Source organism: Telmatherina bonti (genome assembly GCF_933228915.1).
Source record: "Telmatherina bonti genome assembly, chromosome: 16".
Classification (NCBI taxonomy): Eukaryota; Metazoa; Chordata; class Actinopteri; order Atheriniformes; family Telmatherinidae; genus Telmatherina; species Telmatherina bonti.
Window position 1 is genome coordinate 5,093,119 of NC_136614.1, and position 18,987 is coordinate 5,112,105.

At 52.2% G+C, this 18,987-nt stretch overlaps 1 protein-coding gene across 2 annotated transcripts in view; it reads right to left on the reverse strand.

Annotated features, from left to right (window-relative positions):
• Window positions 1–263: 263 nt before the first annotated feature.
• Window positions 264–18,987, reverse strand: part of col12a1b (collagen, type XII, alpha 1b) — a 438,574-nt gene continuing 419,850 nt past the window's right edge. For both annotated transcript variants that reach the window (XM_079255552.1, XM_079255551.1), the window contains 12 exons: window positions 13,508–13,561; window positions 13,334–13,429; window positions 12,590–12,643; window positions 11,142–11,195; window positions 11,012–11,065; window positions 10,853–10,924; window positions 10,738–10,773; window positions 8,508–8,574; window positions 8,244–8,429; window positions 8,088–8,156; window positions 6,569–6,739; window positions 264–1,046 (listed from right to left, as the gene is read on the reverse strand). In XM_079255552.1, coding sequence (XP_079111678.1) covers window positions 946–1,046; window positions 6,569–6,739; window positions 8,088–8,156; window positions 8,244–8,429; window positions 8,508–8,574; window positions 10,738–10,773; window positions 10,853–10,924; window positions 11,012–11,065; window positions 11,142–11,195; window positions 12,590–12,643; window positions 13,334–13,429; window positions 13,508–13,561 — 1,014 coding nt within the window. In that variant the 3' untranslated portion in view covers window positions 264–945. The remainder of the gene's footprint in view (window positions 1,047–6,568; window positions 6,740–8,087; window positions 8,157–8,243; window positions 8,430–8,507; window positions 8,575–10,737; window positions 10,774–10,852; window positions 10,925–11,011; window positions 11,066–11,141; window positions 11,196–12,589; window positions 12,644–13,333; window positions 13,430–13,507; window positions 13,562–18,987) is intronic.

Sequence of the window (18,987 nt, forward strand, 5' to 3'; positions counted from 1 at the left end):
TTCTTTTCAATTGTCGTTTTAGAAAGTCAGTATTATCAGACAGAGCTGTCGCGACGATGGTTGTAGGCAAAGTTTCTCCTGTCATGTTGTTATGCTACATGTTAGCATTGCTGCGAACATCTTCTGGACTGCAGATCTCATCTGCCTCTCTCCTTTTGGTTGGGGGGGGTTCTAGTCGGGAAGAAGCCACACTAATACTGTAGCCGATCAGAAGAAAACCTCAGCTATGTTACTATGAAACACACAGACCAGATGGGTAGATTTTCAGTAGTTTTATTGAAAAATGCCTCTTTTGTTTTCAGAAATAAATAAGAAAATAAGGCTGTGGAATTGACACTCTGCAGCAACAGCATGTTCATCATCTTCCACTGCTTTGAACTGCGTTTGGTACTGAGAAAATGGCCGGAATGACAACTATATTCTGGTTAAAAACATAGTAAACATACACCACAGACATGCAATTCCACTGCTGGTAATGCTAGCTGTGACAGGATAAAGCAAAACGGATAATTAAGTGTAAAGATACAGAATGAAAGCTGCATAAAGACATTGCTGAACTGAACGAGGTTACATGTGACTTACAGGACGGCGTTAGACAGAAAAAATTCAAAGCAAATGATTTCTCTCCTTCGCTAGCGCCGTGTGCACTGTTCAACACTGCTAATCAATACAGACTAAATGCAAATATGTTACAGGCAAAAAAAAACACGTTAAAAGAAAAAGCTCACAGGTTTTCATCAATTCTTTGTACTTTTGAAAACGTAGCCTGATCTGCCCCAAACACTCCCTCTGTCCAACACTAAAAAGGATATTCACACAAACTTTTAGGCATTTAAAGGTTTTTTCCAATAAATCCGAGGTGTCAAACCTCCTTCTTTACTGCGTATAACTCTAACAACAGACACAGGTTGAATAAAATAAAAACCAGAAAGAAGGCGTGGCATCTTATGATGCTAGTCTCTCCGAAGCTTTTCTTGGTAGCGACCTCTTACGACGCTGGTTTTGCAGAACCTGGCCCTCCTCGCGGACTGGGACCACTCGAGTGCCTGCTCGGAGATAATTTTGGGCTTTGTTTGAGCGTGAAACAGCAAAATTCCTGTCAGCATGCACAACAAGAACTGATGTTTCCGTCTCGGCTAAAAGCAGCGACTCAGTTGTTAGTTGGGGGATAGGGGGTGGGGAGGGGGGCATCACCTTGAGCTACGTCACTTTTTTAAAAGTTAGCATAACACCAGATGAGCTAGCCTAGCTGGGCGCTAATGAGATGCACTGATTAGCATTTGCTATGAGAAAATGCCGATTCATGAAAATCCTATCAGATTTAAAGCTGGTTTTCTGTCTGCTTTAAGGAGGAATTTGGTTTTGGAAACAACCTAAAAACATTGATTTATGTTGTTTTAGGAACAAAAATGTTAGCTTTAGTTAAAGCTAATTCCTGCAGGTCTTCCAGATAACTGAGGTCACTTAAAGAACTAATATCCTACGTAACATTGTGACACCAGATGAGCTAAGCAGGTTAAGTCGTAGTTATCATAGATCAGCATGAGCTGTTGGGCTTTTTTTTTATTTTTAATCACATAAATAACCAAATGCTAAGCCAACATGCTTGGAAACATGGAAAATAAATCCAGTATCTGTTTCAGAGAGTTTAGTAAACAAAACATGGACAGAGTCCATCACCTTTTCTCTAAAATGAGTGTCATGTTTTAGACTGGGAGCAGACCACCTGAGGAGACGCCCCTGCTGGAAAACATGTTAGTCCATCCACCAGGAGACGTTAGTAGCTTCACCCTGACACAGTTTAGGAGGAGTTACAGACAAGCTAAATGTTTGAAGCTGGAAGGTAAACACGAACCTCCAGGGTGGCGTGCAGATGAGCACTTTAATACGGGCAAATAAAAACGGTGTGTTGTCGTCAGCATTCAGCAAGCAGAAGCGTCCAAACTACAGATGTTAACGTGAAGTTTACCAGACATCATTTACACATGGCACAGTGGTGGTGGGAGCGTTGCTGGAGGTGGGGTTTGTTGCATGCCTCTCCACTGAACGCAACGTTTCTTTGTTTGTTCTTTGGCTTCAAGATGCAAACAGGACAGTAAACATGTTGGTGGCATGACGGCTGCTGCTGGCTGTGAGTCAATGTTAGTACCACGTCCCTCGTTCTGGTGTTGCTTTTCAGATTGTTAGTCGTTCCTGTGGTGGTTATCCTCTAAATGGCTCTAGAGCCTGCGAGCAGTTGTTTTTGTTCAGAAAGTCAGTGAAAGCAGCACAGGCGGCATTAAAAGTCTAATATGGGTAACCTGAAACAGGCCAAAGAGGATGGAAGGGGTCAGTCAGATCAAACTTCACCATTAGTTTCATGCATTAATCCAGAAAAACATGAGCAGACATTTTGGGAAATGCTTCGATTTCTGCGTTAAACTGGAGTCGGATTTTATCTGAGAGGTGTCCAGAATGAAGAAGCAGGTTTAAACGGTTCAGACTTCCTGATTCAGAATTTCACTTGATTTTTACCAAACCAGAACAGCGGCGCTGATTTATGCTGAGTCCTGCGCTGAGTCGTTCTGAGTCGTGCTGAGTCGTTCTGAGTCGTGCTGAGTCGTTCTGAGTCGTGCTGAGTCATTCTGAGTCGTTCTGAGTCGTGCTGAGTCGTTCTGAGTCGTTCTGAGTCGTGCTGAGTCGTTCTGAGTCGTTCTGAGTCGTGCTGAGTCGTTCTGAGTCGTGCTGAGTCGTGCTGAGTCGTTCTGAGTCGTGCTGAGTCATTCTGAGTCGTGCTGAGTCGTGCTGAGTCGTGCTGAGTCGTTCTGAGTCGTGCTGAGTCGTTCTGAGTCGTGCTGAGTCGTTCTGAGTCGTTCTGAGTCGTGCTGAGTCGTTCTGAGTCGTGCTGAGTCGTGCTGAGTCGTTCTGAGTCGTGCTGAGTCGTGCTGAGTCGTGCTGAGTCGTGCTGAGTCGTTCTGAGTCGTGCTGAGTCGTTCTGAGTCGTTCTGAGTCGTGCTGAGTCGTTCTGAGTCGTGCTGAGTCGTTCTGAGTCGTTCTGAGTCGTGCTGAGTCGTGCTGAGTCGTTCTGAGTCGTGCTGAGTCGTTCTGAGTCGTTCTGAGTCGTGCTGAGTCGTGCTGAGTCGTGCTGAGTCGTTCTGAGTCGTGCTGAGTCGTGCTGAGTCGTTCTGAGTCGTTCTGAGTCGTGCTGAGTCGTGCTGAGTCGTGCTGAGTCGTTCTGAGTCGTGCTGAGTCGTTCTGAGTCGTGCTGAGTCGTTCTGAGTCGTTCTGAGTCGTGCTGAGTCGTTCTGAGTCGTTCTGAGTCGTGCTGAGTCGTGCTGAGTCGTTCTGAGTCGTGCTGAGTCGTGCTGAGTCGTGCTGAGTCGTTCTGAGTCGTGCTGAGTCGTGCTGAGTCGTTCTGAGTCGTGCTGAGTCGTTCTGAGTCGTTCTGAGTCGTTCTGAGTCGTGCTGAGTCGTGCTGAGTCGTGCTGAGTCGTTCTGAGTCGTGCTGAGTCGTGCTGAGTCGTGCTGAGTCGTTCTGAGTCGTGCTGAGTCGTTCTGAGTCGTGCTGAGTCGTGCTGAGTCGTGCTGAGTCGTTCTGAGTCGTGCTGAGTCGTTCTGAGTCGTTCTGAGTCGTGCTGAGTCGTTCTGAGTCGTGCTGAGTCGTGCTGAGTCGTTCTGAGTCGTGCTGAGTCGTTCTGAGTCGTGCTGAGTCGTTCTGAGTCGTTCTGAGTCGTGCTGAGTCGTTCTGAGTCGTGCTGAGTCGTGCTGAGTCGTGCTGAGTCGTTCTGAGTCGTGCTGAGTCGTGCTGAGTCGTTCTGAGTCGTGCTGAGTCGTGCTGAGTCGTTCTGAGTCGTGCTGAGTCGTTCTGAGTCGTTCTGAGTCGTGCTGAGTCGTTCTGAGTCGTGCTGAGTCGTGCTGAGTCGTTCTGAGTCGTTCTGAGTCGTTCTGAGTCGTGCTGAGTCGTGCTGAGTCGTGCTGAGTCGTGCTGAGTCGTTCTGAGTCGTGCTGAGTCGTGCTGAGTCGTGCTGAGTCGTTCTGAGTCGTTCTGAGTCGTGCTGAGTCGTGCTGAGTCGTTCTGAGTCGTGCTGAGTCGTGCTGAGTCGTTCTGAGTCGTTCTGAGTCGTGCTGAGTCGTGCTGAGTCGTGCTGAGTCGTGCTGAGTCGTTCTGAGTCGTGCTGAGTCGTGCTGAGTCGTGCTGAGTCGTGCTGAGTCGTTCTGAGTCGTTCTGAGTCGTGCTGAGTCGTTCTGAGTCGTGCTGAGTCGTTCTGAGTCGTGCTGAGTCGTGCTGAGTCGTTCTGAGTCGTGCTGAGTCGTGCTGAGTCGTGCTGAGTCGTTCTGAGTCGTGCTGAGTCGTTCTGAGTCGTGCTGAGTCGTGCTGAGTCGTGCTGAGTCGTGCTGAGTCGTGCTGAGTCGTTCTGAGTCGTTCTGAGTCGTGCTGAGTCGTTCTGAGTCGTGCTGAGTCGTGCTGAGTCGTTCTGAGTCGTGCTGAGTCGTGCTGAGTCGTGCTGAGTCGTTCTGAGTCGTGCTGAGTCGTTCTGAGTCGTGCTGAGTCGTTCTGAGTCGTGCTGAGTCGTGCTGAGTCGTGCTGAGTCGTTCTGAGTCGTGCTGAGTCGTGCTGAGTCGTGCTGAGTCGTTCTGAGTCGTGCTGAGTCGTTCTGAGTCGTGCTGAGTCGTGCTGAGTCGTGCTGAGTCGTTCTGAGTCGTTCTGAGTCGTGCTGAGTCGTGCTGAGTCGTTCTGAGTCGTGCTGAGTCGTGCTGAGTCGTTCTGAGTCGTGCTGAGTCGTGCTGAGTCGTGCTGAGTCGTTCTGAGTCGTGCTGAGTCGTGCTGAGTCGTGCTGAGTCGTGCTGAGTCGTTCTGAGTCGTGCTGAGTCGTGCTGAGTCGTTCTGAGTCGTGCTGAGTCGTTCTGAGTCGTTCTGAGTCGTGCTGAGTCGTTCTGAGTCGTGCTGAGTCGTTCTGAGTCGTGCTGAGTCGTGCTGAGTCGTTCTGAGTCGTTCTGAGTCGTGCTGAGTCGTTCTGAGTCGTTCTGAGTCGTGCTGAGTCGTTCTGAGTCGTGCTGAGTCGTTCTGAGTCGTTCTGAGTCGTGCTGAGTCGTGCTGAGTCGTTCTGAGTCGTGCTGAGTCGTTCTGAGTCGTTCTGAGTCGTGCTGAGTCGTTCTGAGTCGTGCTGAGTCGTGCTGAGTCGTGCTGAGTCGTGCTGAGTCGTTCTGAGTCGTGCTGAGTCGTTCTGAGTCGTGCTGAGTCGTGCTGAGTCGTTCTGAGTCGTGCTGAGTCGTTCTGAGTCGTGCTGAGTCGTGCTGAGTCGTGCTGAGTCGTTCTGAGTCGTTCTGAGTCGTGCTGAGTCGTGCTGAGTCGTTCTGAGTCGTGCTGAGTCGTGCTGAGTCGTGCTGAGTCGTGCTGAGTCGTGCTGAGTCGTGCTGAGTCGTTCTGAGTCGTGCTGAGTCGTTCTGAGTCGTTCTGAGTCGTGCTGAGTCGTTCTGAGTCGTGCTGAGTCGTTCTGAGTCGTTCTGAGTCGTGCTGAGTCGTTCTGAGTCGTGCTGAGCCGTGCTGAGCCGTGCTGAGCCGTGCTGAGCCGTTCTGAGTCGTGCTGAGTCGTGCTGAGTCGTTCTGAGTCGTTCTGAGTCGTGCTGAGTCGTTCTGAGCCGTTCTGAGTCGTGCTGAGTCGTTCTGAGCCGTGCTGAGCCGTGCTGAGCCGTTCTGAGTCGTGCTGAGTCGTGCTGAGTCGTGCTGAGTCGTGCTGAGCCGTGCTGAGCCGTGCTGAGCCGTTCTGAGTCGTGCTGAGTCGTGCTGAGTCGTTCTGAGTCGTTCTGAGTCGTGCTGAGTCGTTCTGAGCCGTGCTGAGTCGTTCTGAGTCGTGCTGAGTCGTGCTGAGTCATTCTGAGCCGTTCTGAGTCGTGCTGAGTCGTTCTGAGCCGTGCTGAGCCGTGCTGAGCCGTTCTGAGTCGTGCTGAGTCGTTCTGAGTCGTGCTGAGTCGTTCTGAGTCGTTCTGAGTCGTGCTGAGTCGTTCTGAGCCGTGCTGAGTCGTTCTGAGCCGTGCTGAGTCGTTCTGAGTCGTGCTGAGTCGTGCTGAGTCGTGCTGAGTCGTGCTGAGCCGTGCTGAGCCGTGCTGAGCCGTTCTGAGTCGTGCTGAGTATTTAACCTCGTAAAAATGGCATCAGCGATTTTCTGCTTCAAGAAGCGGAAAGATTGTTTTAGCTTACAAAATATGAAGTACAATAATCATTTATTGTACAAATGTTCAATTTAATTTATATATTTTTTTATGATTGAACATATGATTAAATTGTTAATCATTTGTAAGTATGAACTAAAATTTATTCTATAAATATTAAAAACCATTGAGGTCAAATTATTCAAAATTCTATTTAAACAATGATTTGGTTTAATTTTATAACATTTTAATGTCTACATAAAATCTGTTTTGGTGGTTTCTGGATGCATCTGAAGAGTTTCCATCTGCTTCCGGTCTTTGTGTCATGCCAGGCTAATGCTAACGCTAACCCCCTCCTGGACTGGACTTCTGGAACCGACCCGGGTGGGAACAGAGGACAGAACATGTCCCAAAATGTGGTGATTTTATGGCAATGTACCTGCGTATCCCTGCCCGTTGTAAGGAATACCGACACACTGAGAGGAGTCACAGTAACCAGGAGGTCCCGGAGGCCCACGCACTCCAGCGTAGCCTGGACGTCCAGGGGGACCACGGGGCCCCTCAGAGCCTGGTGGTCCTGGAGATCCTGTCCTGGTCTCTCCTGGAGGACCTGTGAGGAAAACAAACATGACTGACTATAGTGTTAAAGAAGCACCATCGTGGCGGGTCGCTGGCCTCCATGTTGGTTTATCCGCCCAGAAACCGGACAGAAAATGACTTTGTCCTCGTCACGACGACTGCTGCAGCTGGATACACAATAAATACACAAATCCGCCTCAGATGTCACTGATGGTCCTGTTCAGAGAGGAAAAAGCTGCCGGATCTACTGACATCACCACCAGCCTGTGATTGGTCGGATCTGCTGCATGACATCACTGTTTAGTTCTTTTTGATGCAGCTTCGCGTGTTTAAGGCCTTGTGTGCTAAAACATGGTTTTTATGGCATCAACGTCCCCTTGGTTTCTGTGGCAACAGCACATGCCACCAGGACTCTTAACGTTATTATCGGACTTGTTTGGGAACGAGGTGATGGATTGGACCAATCAGACTCCTGCTGAGGAACCAAACCTGACTGGACGTCTAGCTGACGAGAAAACTTTGATAACGAGGGATTGTTTCTGCACAAATGTCTTTAACCAGATGTCTAAATGTCTCTGCAGCCGCTGAACTGTGAGGACCTTCGTCCCTCCTCCTCCTCTTCAGAGGACCAATGATGCATAAGGACCTGCTGTCCCAAAATGCATTGCAGCACAAACAGAAAGCTCAGAATGTCTGGTGCTTAGTTAGCCGGCATGTTACCATGGAAACAGTTTGTGACAGAAAAAACTTTACTGCTACAAAACAATTTTATATGTCAGGTTATCTGGTGTGAACCTCCTTAGGGCCAGGATCAGGGCCAGGACCAGGATCATTGGGGGTAATGCAGGTGTTTTAGTGGCCATCTGGCTGAAGATGTGAACTTCCTATCCCAGCGTCCCTAACTGGGACTCGAACCAGGTTTGTAGCGTGTTGCGCTATAGACCCAGGCGTTGTCCACACGCAGCAAATATCTTACAAAACCAAGATATTTTCCTCCAATGTGGCCAGTCATTCAAACAAAAAGGCAGATTTCTGAATCAAAAATGATTCTTTTAAAAACCTCCGACCAAAGTGAAGATGTGTGAATACTAAGGTTACTAAGATTGGATTAGAGGCGCTACCGCTGCCAGAAGGTTTGGTATGCTAAGGAATGAGTCAGTTTTACAACAACCCGACTACGTGTGGACATGGTCTCACTCTCAGAGTATAAATCATCATCATCACCATCATCATCGCCTGCAGGTGGAAGGCCTTCTCCAAGCCTACAACACACACCTAGACTGGTTGGACAGTCACCCTGTCCTCTCCAGGACCACTGAATCGGCTACGTTGGGTTAACCCTAACATACAGGACCCGAGTTGAGGGAGTCCTGACATACCTGCAGGTCCTCTCGGTCCTTTCTGTCCGACTCCTTCAGATCCCCGGTCACCCTTCTCTCCTGCAGGCCCTGAAGGAATCAGCCAGACAATAGATTTAGGGTTTGGACCTGGTTCTGAGTTATGGACTTATTAACTCTCCTGAGCCCACTTCATACCCCTCTCTCCTTGCTGGCCAGGTAGACCTGGGCTTCCAGGGAAGCCGTTCCTTCCTGCCGGGCCAGGTTCTCCGTGGGGTCCCTGCCTGCCTGGAGGTCCGGGAGGCCCCGGAGGGCCCGGGTTGTTGCTGCGGTACATGCCATTGGGGATCTGGTTGAGCAGAGTGTTGACGCGACTCATTTGATCTGAAAGAGAGGAAGACAGAATGTTACGGAAGCAACCGGAAGCTTTAGACATGGAGGTGAAGCGTGACGGAAACATACCGTTGACGAGCTGCGAGCAGACTTGTCTGGCGACGGATCGCATCATGTTCTGAGGAGCAAAGTCGCCCTGCGAGCAGAGAGCATGCATGCAGAGTCGGGATTCATGTGCAGGTCTGGAGGAACGTTTCCAAACGTTGCTCCGGGTCCGAAGGTTTTTCACATTGGACACATAGAACGTAATGGTTCAGAGCAGACAGCGTCACGACGAGCGTCACGACGAGCGTCACGGCTAGCGTCACGACGAGCATGACGACGAGCGTCACGACGAGCGTCACGGCGAGCGTTATGATGAGCGTTACGGCGAGTGTAACGACGAGCGTAACGACGAGCATGACGACGAGCGTCACGGCGAGCGTCACAGCGAGCGTCACGACGAGCGTCACGACGAGCGTTACAATAAGCATTACGGCTAGCATTACGGCTAGCGTTACGGCTAGCGTCACAATGAGCGTTATGAATAATGTTATGACGAGTTTTACGGCGAGCTTCATGACGAGTGTTACGGCGAGCGCCACGACGAGCGTTACGGCGAGCACCACGACGAGCGTTACGGCGAGCTTCATGGCGAGCGTTATGGCGAGCACCACAACGAGCTCTACGGCGAGCGTTACGGCGAGCGCCACGACGAGCATCACGACAAGCGTCATGGCGAGCGTTACAGCGAGTGTTACGGCTAGCGTTACAGCTAGCGTTACAGCGAGTGTTACGGCGAGTGTTACGGCTAGCGTTACAGCTAGCGTTACAGCGAGTGTTACGGCTAGCGTTACAGCTAGCGTTACAGCGAGTGTTACGGCTAGCGTTACGGCTAGCGTTACAGCTAGCGTTACAGCGAGTGTTACGGCGAGTGTTACGGCTAGCGTTACAGCTAGCGTTACGACGAGCGTCACGGCTAGCGTCACGACGAGCATGACGACGAGCGTCACGACGAGCGTCACGGCGAGCGTTATGATGAGCGTGACGACGAGCGTCACGACGAGCGTCACGATGAGCGTCACGACGAGCGTCACGACGAGCATGACGACGAGCGTCACGACGAGCGTCACGACGAGCATGACGACGAGCGTCACGACGAGCATGACGACGAGCGTAACGACGAGCGTCACGCGAGCGTTACAATAAGCATTACGGCTAGCATTACGGCTAGCGTTACGGCTAGCGTCACAATGAGCGTTATGATGAGCGTTATGAATAATGTTATGACGAGTGTTACGGCGAGCTTCAAGACGAGCGTTACGGCGAGCGCCACGACGAGCGTTACGGCGAGCATCATGACGAGCGTCATGGCGAGCGTTATGGCGAGCGTTACGACGAGCGTCACGACAAGCGTCACGGCGAGCGTAATGGCGAGTGTTACGATCGTGCATCACAATAAGCGTTACGATGAGCGTTATGAATAATGTTATGACGAGCGTCACGGCTAGCGTTACAGCGAGTGTTACGGCTAGCGTTACGGCGAGTGTTACGGCGAGCGCCACGACGAGCGCCACGACGAGCGTCACGGCGAGCGTAATGGCGAGTGTTACGATGTGCATCACAATAAGTGTTACGATGTGCATCACAATAAGCGTTACGATGAGCGTTATGAATAATGTTATGACGAGCGTCACGACTAGCGTTACGGCGAGTGTTACGAAGAGCATTACGTTGAGCGTTACGATGAGCGTTATGAATAATGTTATGACGAGCGTCACGACTAGCGTTACGGCGAGTGTTACGAAGAGCATTACGTTGAGCGTTACGATGAGCGTTATGAATAATGTTATGACAAGCATTACAACTAGCGTTATGATGAGCGTTATGGTCAGTGTCATGACGAGTGTTACAACTAGCGTTACGACTAGCACTACGACGGGCACTACAGCGAGCGTTACGGCGCTAAACATCCTTCCCTACCTCATAACAGTGCAGATGCTGTCCAGTACGAGAGCGGACAAGTCGCTGTTTAAATGATTTACCGCAAGCAGTTTTTCATTTTGTATTTTGGTCCCATACTAAAGCGGAAACGTTCCGAACCGTGACGTTAGAGGTGGTACCATGCGTACCGGTGTCCACTGGCGCTCACCTCGCTGCGTTCAGATAAACATCTGGAGAAAATATTGACATTTTGGCTTCTTTCAACTGAACGCAGAGTTTAGACTGAATCTGGTGTGTCTATGTGTTTCTGGTCTGACACCAGTAGAACCAGCCAACAGATCAGAACTGGTTTTAATGGTTTCTGTGGTCTACTCACTCTCTCTCCTTTGTCTCCTTTGGGACCAATGGAACCCTGAAAACAGAGAAAAGAAGGGGCTGACGGTGTGAACGCCTGACATAATGCTGCACGTCCCATCTACAGGGATACTCACAGGAGGACCAGAGTCTCCGGCGTTTCCTGGTTGTCCTGCAGGACCTGGTATCCCGGGAGATCCAGGAGGTCCCTGTGGAGACAAGCAGACATGTTGCACCATAAACCGCAATGCCCTTTAGCCAGGCAGCTTTCAGTTCTGCACCTCAACAGGTCTCACCATGGGTCCAGCTGGTCCCCTGGGTCCGACTGGTCCTTCCTTTCCTGGGGGGCCCTGGAACACAAGTTCAGGCCTTAAAACCCAAACCAGAACTATTCAGAGACTCTCCAAAAGCTGTGCGTGAACTTACCCGGACTCCAGCTGGTCCCATGGGGCCAACAGCACCGGCAGGACCTGGGGAGCCCTGCAAACACCAGAAAGGTAGGAGAAGGTCTGAACCGGATGAGAGCATGTTGACCAGAGTCTTCCTCGCGACATGAAAAGTTTACTGCTCGTTACGAAGTGTTCAACGTCCTGCAGAGCGCGGACATCCGAGCAAAACTCTCGCTGATTGGCTCTGCAGGACTTCACGCTTCATACGGAGGATTTCATCTTTAAAAAGCTTCAGAAACAATGATGCCGTGTTCAGCTGCAGTTTAACAGGATCTAAGCGAACTGGGAGAACTGGACCAGTCCAGACCTAATGAAATGAGATGTCTCCTTTCTGTAGTTCAAAATGCTTATTTTCTATATTAAAGCTCAGTTAGAAGTTTACAACAAAAGTTGTTTCTTAAAAGGTCAGAACTGACTACGGATCAGGTGTTTTCTCCTCCTGGCTGGATCTGGTCCGGAACATAGACATTATATACAAAGACGCTTCATTATGCACTGGACAGTGAACCAGTGTCGCCGCCATATTGGATGGGTTTCTGCCATATTGGATGGGTCTCTGCTTTCGAGTCTTGCTGCAGAATCAACATAGTTTCCCCACATAACTGTTTTCTGTGGAACAACACGTATATATTGTTCCTGCTTAACCTGCTGGTTTATCTGCTGGTTAACCTGATGGTTTATTTCTATTCTATTCTACAGTCATTTAGCAGACGCTTTTTATCCGAAGCGACTTACACACACACAGTCGTAACCCAATAGGCACACATCAGGGGGCAACTTAGGGTTCAGTGTCTTGCCCAAGGACACTTCAGCACATAGTCAGGGGAAGCCTGGAATCTGACTCCCAACTTTCCAGTTACAAGCCGACTGCTCTTCATCCTGAGCAACAGCTGCCCAGGTTTAACCACTGGTTAATCTGCTGGTTAACTTGCTGGTTAACCCGCTGGTTAAACTGCTGGTTAACCCACTAGTTAATCTGCTGGTTAACCCGTTAGTTACTCTGTTAGTTAAACTGCTGGTTAATCTGCTGGTTAAACTGCTAGTTAACATGCTGGTTAACCTGCTGGTTAAGCTGCTGGTTAATCTGCTGGTTAACATGCTGGTTAACCTGCTGGTTAAGCTGCTGGTTAATCTGCTGGTTAACCTGCTGGTTAAACTGCTGGTTAAGCTGCTGAACTCCTGCCTGGTTCCCGGTTAAAACAAGCTGACTTTCAGTGAATCTCAGCGACTTGTTCTTGGATCCTTCTGAGCTCAGCTTTAATTTAAAAGTAATATTTGGAAAGCAGCAAAATCCTTCCCAGCTGGAAAAACATCAGCGTGGACGGCGTGGATAGCGTGGACGGCGTGGACGGCGTGGACAGAAGCCAGGTCTGTCGTCAAAATGTGAATCATCCTATTTGCTGTGTCAGACAGAAAAATCCTTACTTTTTGTCCAGGCAAGCCAGAGTCACCGGGGTCTCCCTTAGGTCCAGGACGGCCCTGAAAGCAGAGAAGCTCAGAATGAAGGATGAGGGCAAACATGGGGGTGTTGGCATGAAGACGTGACTGTGTGAGGGTTTGGATCCACTCCGCTGCCTCAAAGTTTGATTCATGTGATGCTAACCTCCGTTAGCAGCCATGCTAACATGTAGCATAGCAACATTAGCTTAAAGATTACCAGGGTTACTCTCTGTGACCACGACTTCTGCAGAATCGACTCTAAACCTCAATTTATGGCAATAAGCAGTTAGATCAGAGGGTTCTTCTTCGGTTTCAGCATCTAGAGAATGAAAACCTGAATCTTCGTTTAATTTTTGCTTCACTTTGTCAACGATAATAAATCTAACTGAAACTTTTTAGTCGCTGTTTGCTAGCGTTGCAGACGAACATATTTCATCTGGTTTCCAAGCGTGTGAAACGTTTCTATCTGCTGAATCCTCCATCAGCAGCTCCTCCACGTTTCCTCCTGAACATCTAAAAGTCTGAAGAGATTTACAGTCTGAAGATCCCCCTGCCAGCATCTGGAAGCAGGTTTTAAACATCTGAGGCAGACAAACCAGTCTGAACTGGTCTCAGCAGGGATTTATGACCCATCGCTGAGGTCTGTCACGTCCTCCCCAGCTCAGGAAATGCTCCACCATAAACCTCCCAGATCCCCCCCTGTGTGTGTTGGGGTGTTTACAGACGTACAGCCTCTCCTGGAATTGACATTCCGCTGGGTCCTTGAGGGCCCGGCAGACCCATGGGCCCCGGCGTTCCAATGTCTCCTCGCGGGCCGATCGGTCCCTGTAGACACACACAGGTTGGAAAATTGAAGGAGGGGAAGCAGAATCACATCTTTACTCGTCACATTGTGGTACTCACAGCAGGACCGGGCTCTCCTCTTTCACCTCGAGGTCCTTTGCTGCCGGGGGCGCCCTGAGGACAGACGGTCCAACAAGAATCAACAAGTTTAGTCTACGTTGTCAGAGCGGAGATGACATCTACAGCCAGCGGTCCCACTTCGCCACCGCGGACAGACGAGCCGGGCGCCAGCGGCATTATGGGTAATATGCTGTCTCGCTAACGCTAAGCGTCTTCAGAGTGAGGACTATGTAGGACACTCAGCAGCCTGCAGGCTGATGGAAACATCGACACAGGTTGTCCAGAGACACTGATGCACATGGCATCTCCACATAAGCCCCGCCCCACAGCATCTCCATAGGTACCGCATGAGCTGCATAAGCCCCGCCCCACAGCACCTACACAGGTACCATATGAGCTGCATAAGCCCCGCCCCACGGCATCTCCATAGGTACCGCATGAGCTGCATAAGCCCCGCCCCACAGCACCTACACAGGTACCATATGAGCTGCATAAGCCCCGCCCCACGGCACCTACACAGGTACCGCATGAGCTGCATAAGCCCCGCCCCACAGCATCTCCATAGGTACCGCATGAGCTGCATAAGCCCCGCCCCACAGCATCTCCATAGGTACCGCATGAGCTGCATAAGCCCCGCCCCACAGCACCTACACAGGTACCATATGAGCTGCATAAGCCCCGCCCCACAGCATCTCCATAGGTACCATATGAGCTGCATAAGCCCCGCCCCACAGCACCTACACAGGTACCATATGAGCTGCATAAGCCCCGCCCCACGGCATCTCCATAGGTACCGCATGAGCTGCATAAGCCCCGCCCCACAGCACCTACACAGGTACCATATGAGCTGCATAAGCCCCGCCCCACGGCACCTACACAGGTACCGCATGAGCTGCATAAGCCCCGCCCCACAGCATCTCCATAGGTACCGCATGAGCTGCATAAGCCCCGCCCCACAGCATCTCCATAGGTACCGCATGAGCTGCATAAGCCCCGCCCCACAGCACCTACACAGGTACCATATGAGCTGCATAAGCCCCGCCCCACAGCATCTCCATAGGTACCATATGAGCTGCATAAGCCCCGCCCCACGGCACCTACACAGGTACCATATGAGCTGCATAAGCCCCGCCCCACGGCACCTACACAGGTACCGTATGAGCTGCATAAGCCCCGCCCCACGGCACCTACACAGGTACCGCATGAGCTGCATAAGCCCCGCCCCACAGCATCTCCATAGGTACCGTATGAGCTGCATAAGCCCCGCCCCACAGCATCTCCATAGGTACCGCATGAGCTGCATAAGCCCCGCCCCACAGCACCTACACAGGTACCATATGAGCTGCATAAGCCCCGCCCCACGGCACCTACACAGGTACCGCATGAGCTGCATAAGCCCCGCCCCACAGCATCTCCATAGGTACCGCATGAGCTGCATAAGCCCCGCCCCACAGCATCTCCATAGGTACCGCATGAGCTGCATAAGCCCCGCCCCACAGCACCTACACAGGTACCATATGAGCTGCATAAGCCCCGCCCCACAGCATCTCCATAGGTACCATATGAGCTGCATAAGCCCCGCCCCACGGCACCTACACAGGTACCATATGAGCTGCATAAGCCCCGCCCCACGGCACCTACACAGGTACCGTATGAGCTGCATAAGCCCCGCCCCACGGCACCTACACAGGTACCGCATGAGCTGCATAAGCCCCGCCCCACAGCATCTCCATAGGTACCGCATGAGCTGCATAAGCCCCGCCCCACAGCATCTCCATAGGTACCGCATGAGCTGCATAAGCCCCGCCCCACAGCATCTCCATAGGTACCGTATGAGCTGCATAAGCCCCGCCCCACGGCACCTACACAGGTACCGTATGAGCTGCATAAGCCCCGCCCCACGGCACCTACACAGGTACCGTATGAGCTGCATAAGCCCCGCCCCACGGCACCAACACAGGTATCGCATGAGCTGCATAAGCCCCGCCCCACGGCACCAACACAGGTACCGCATGAGCTGCATAAGCCCCGCCCCACGGCACCAACACAGGTACCGCATGAGCTGCATAAGCCCCGCCCCCGTCCTCAGCTGCAGGAGAGGATGTGATGCAGGACCAGACTGTTTTTTATTAAAGTGTGTGATTAAAATATGAAGTTAAATGTCCTGGAACTCGTTGGGAACTCCGTTAATTTAAATAATTAGATTATTTCTTCTCATTGAGTCCCACCTCCAAAATATTTATGTTTGGTAAAGATTTGATTTGATTAAAATGTCACAAATATCTTTGGACAGAATATGTTTTAGTTTATCGTTGGCTCCTGTGGATTTAAAATGTATCTGAGGTCGGTCCAGCGGGTCTTGGTTCGTCCAGCGGGTCTGGGTCGGTCCAGTGAGTCTTGGTTCGTCCAGCGGTCTGGGTCGGTCCAGTGAGTCTTGGTTCGTCCAGCAGGTCTGGGTCGGTCCAGCGGGTCTGGGTCGGCCCAGTGAGTCTTGGTTCGTCCAGCGGTCTGGGTCGGTCCAGTGAGTCTTGGTTCGTCCAGCGGTCTGGGTCGGTCCAGTGAGTCTTGGTTCGTCCAGCGGTCTGGGTCGGTCCAGTGAGTCTTGGTTCGTCCAGCAGGTCTGGGTCGGTCCAGCGGGTCTGGGTCGGCCCAGTGAGTCTTGGTTCGTCCAGCAGGTCTGGGTCGGTCCAGCGGGTCTGGGTCGGCCCAGTGAGTCTTGGTTCGTCCAGCAGGTCTGGGTCGGTCCAGCGGGTCTGGGTCGGCCCAGTGAGTCTTGGTTCGTCCAGCAGGTCTGGGTCGGTCCAGCGGGTCTGGGTCGGCCCAGTGAGTCTTGGTTCGTCCAGCGGTCTGGGTCGGCCCAGTGAGTCTTGGTTCGTCCAGCAGGTCTGGGTCGGTCCAGCGGGTCTGGGTCGGCCCAGTGAGTCTTGGTTCGTCCAGCAGGTCTGGGTCGGTCCAGCGGGTCTGGGTCGGCCCAGTGAGTCTTGGTTCGTTCAGCAGGTCTGGGTCGGCCCAGTGAGTCTTGGTTCGTCCAGCAGGTCTGGGTCGGTCCAGCGGGTCTGGGTCGGCCCAGTGAGTCTTGGTTCGTCCAGCGGTCTGGGTCGGTCCAGTGAGTCTTGGTTCGTCCAGCAGGTCTGGGTCGGTCCAGCGGGTCTGGGTCGGTCCAGTGAGTCTTGGTTCGTCCAGCGGTCTGGGTCGGTCCAGTGAGTCTTGGTTCGTCCAGCAGGTCTGGGTCGGTCCAGCGGGTCTGGGTCGGTCCAGCGGGTCTGGGTCGGCCCAGTGAGTCTTGGTTCGTCCAGCAGGTCTGGGTCGGTCCAGCGGGTCTGGGTCGGTCCAGCGGGTCTGGGTCGGCCCAGTGAGTCTTGGTTCGTCCAGCGGTCTGGGTCGGCCCAGTGAGTCTTGGTTCGTCCAGCAGGTCTGGGTCGGCCCAGTGAGTCTTGGTTCGTCCAGCGGTCTGGGTCGGCCCAGTGAGTCTTGGTTCGTCCAGCAGGTCTGGGTCGGTCCAGCGGGTCTGGGTCGGTCCAGCGGGTCTGGGTCGGCCCAGTGAGTCTTGGTTCGTCCAGCAGGTCTGGGTCGGCCCAGTGAGTCTTGGTTCGTCCAGCAGGTCTGGGTCGGTCCAGCGGGTCTGGGTCGGTCCAGTGAGTCTTGGTTCGTCCAGCAGGTCTGGGTCGGTCCAGTGAGTCTTGGTTCGTCCAGCAGGTCTGGGTCGGTCCAGCGGGTCTGGGTCGGTCCAGCGGGTCTGGGTCGGTCCAGCGGGTCTGAGTCGGTCTTGATGTGAAATCTATTTTGTCCTTGTGTAGTATGGGGTCGGTTTGGTTTCCTGGGTTCCCCCCACTGTAGTGGACCTCATGTGGTCTACCGGTCCTGGTCCAGGTCTATATGAGTCTGGCTCCCTTCAGTCCTGGTCCAGGTCTTTATGAGTCTGGCTCCCTTCAGTCCTGGTCCAGGTCTATATGAGTCTGGCTCCCTTCAGTCCTGGTCCAGGTCTATATGAGTCTGGCTCCCTTCAGTCCTGGTCCAGGTCTATATGAGTCTGGTTTTCCCTTCAGTCCTGGTCCAGGTCTATATGAGTCTGGCTCCCTTCAGTCCTGGTCCAGGTCTATATGAGTCTGGCTCCCTTCAGTCCTGGTCCAGGTCTATATGAGTCTGGCTCCCTTCAGTCCTGGTCCAGGTCTTTATGAGTCTGGCTCCCTTCAGTCCTGGTCCAGGTCTTTATGAGTCTGGCTCCCTTCAGTCCTGGTCCAGGTCTATATGAGTCTGGCTCCCTTCAGTCCTGGTCCAGGTCTATATGAGTCTGGCTCCCTTCAGTCCTGGTCCAGGTCTATATGAGTCTGGCTCCCTTCAGTCCTGGTCCAGGTCTATATGAGTCTGGTTTTCCCTTCAGTCCTGGTCCAGGTCTATATGAGTCTGGTTTTCCCTTCAGTCCTGGTCCAGGTCTATATGAGTCTGGTTTTCCCTTCAGTCCTGGTCCAGGTCTATATGAGTCTGGTTTTCCCTTCAGTCCTGGTCCAGGTCTATATGAGTCTGGCTCCCTTCAGTCCTGGTCCAGGTCTATATGAGTCTGGCTCCCTTCAGTCCTGGTCCAGGTCTATATGAGTCTGGCTCCCTTCAGTCCTGGTCCAGGTCTATATGAGTCTGGCTCCCTTCAGTCCTGGTCCAGGTCTTTATGAGTCTGGCTCCCTTCAGTCCTGGTCCAGGTCTATATGAGTCTGGTTTTCCCTTCAGTCCTGGTCCAGGTCTATATGAGTCTGGCTCCCTTCAGTCCTGGTCCAGGTCTATATGAGTCTGGTTTTCCCTTCAGTCCTGGTCCAGGTCTATATGAGTCTGGTTTTCCCTTCAGTCCTGGTCCAGGTCTATATGAGTCTGGTTTTCCCTTCAGTCCTGGTCCAGGTCTATATGAGTCTGGCTCCCTTCAGTCCTGGTCCAGGTCTATATGAGTCTGGCTCCCTTCAGTCCTGGTCCAGGTCTATATGAGTCTGGCTCCCTTCAGTCCTGGTCCAGGTCTATATGAGTCTGGCTCCCTTCAGTCCTGGTCCAGGTCTATATGAGTCTGGCTCCCTTCAGTCCTGGTCCAGGTCTATATGAGTCTGGCTCCCTTCAGTCCTGGTCCAGGTCTTTATGAGTCTGGCTCCCTTCAGTCCTGGTCCAGGTCTATATGAGTCTGGCTCCCTTCAGTCCTGGTCCAGGTCTATATGAGTCTGGCTCCCTTCAGTCCTGGTCCAGGTCTATATGAGTCTGGCTCCCTTCAGTCCTGGTCCAGGTCTATATGAGTCTGGCTCCCTTCAGTCCTGGTCCAGGTCTATATGAGTCTGGCTCCCTTCAGTCCTGGTCCAGGTCTATATGAGTCTGGCTCCCTTCAGTCCTGGTCCAGGTCTATATGAGTCTGGTTTTCCCTTCAGTCCTGGTCCAGGTCTATATGAGTCTGGCTCCCTTCAGTCCTGGTCCAGGTCTATATGAGTCTGGCTCCCTTCAGTCCTGGTCCA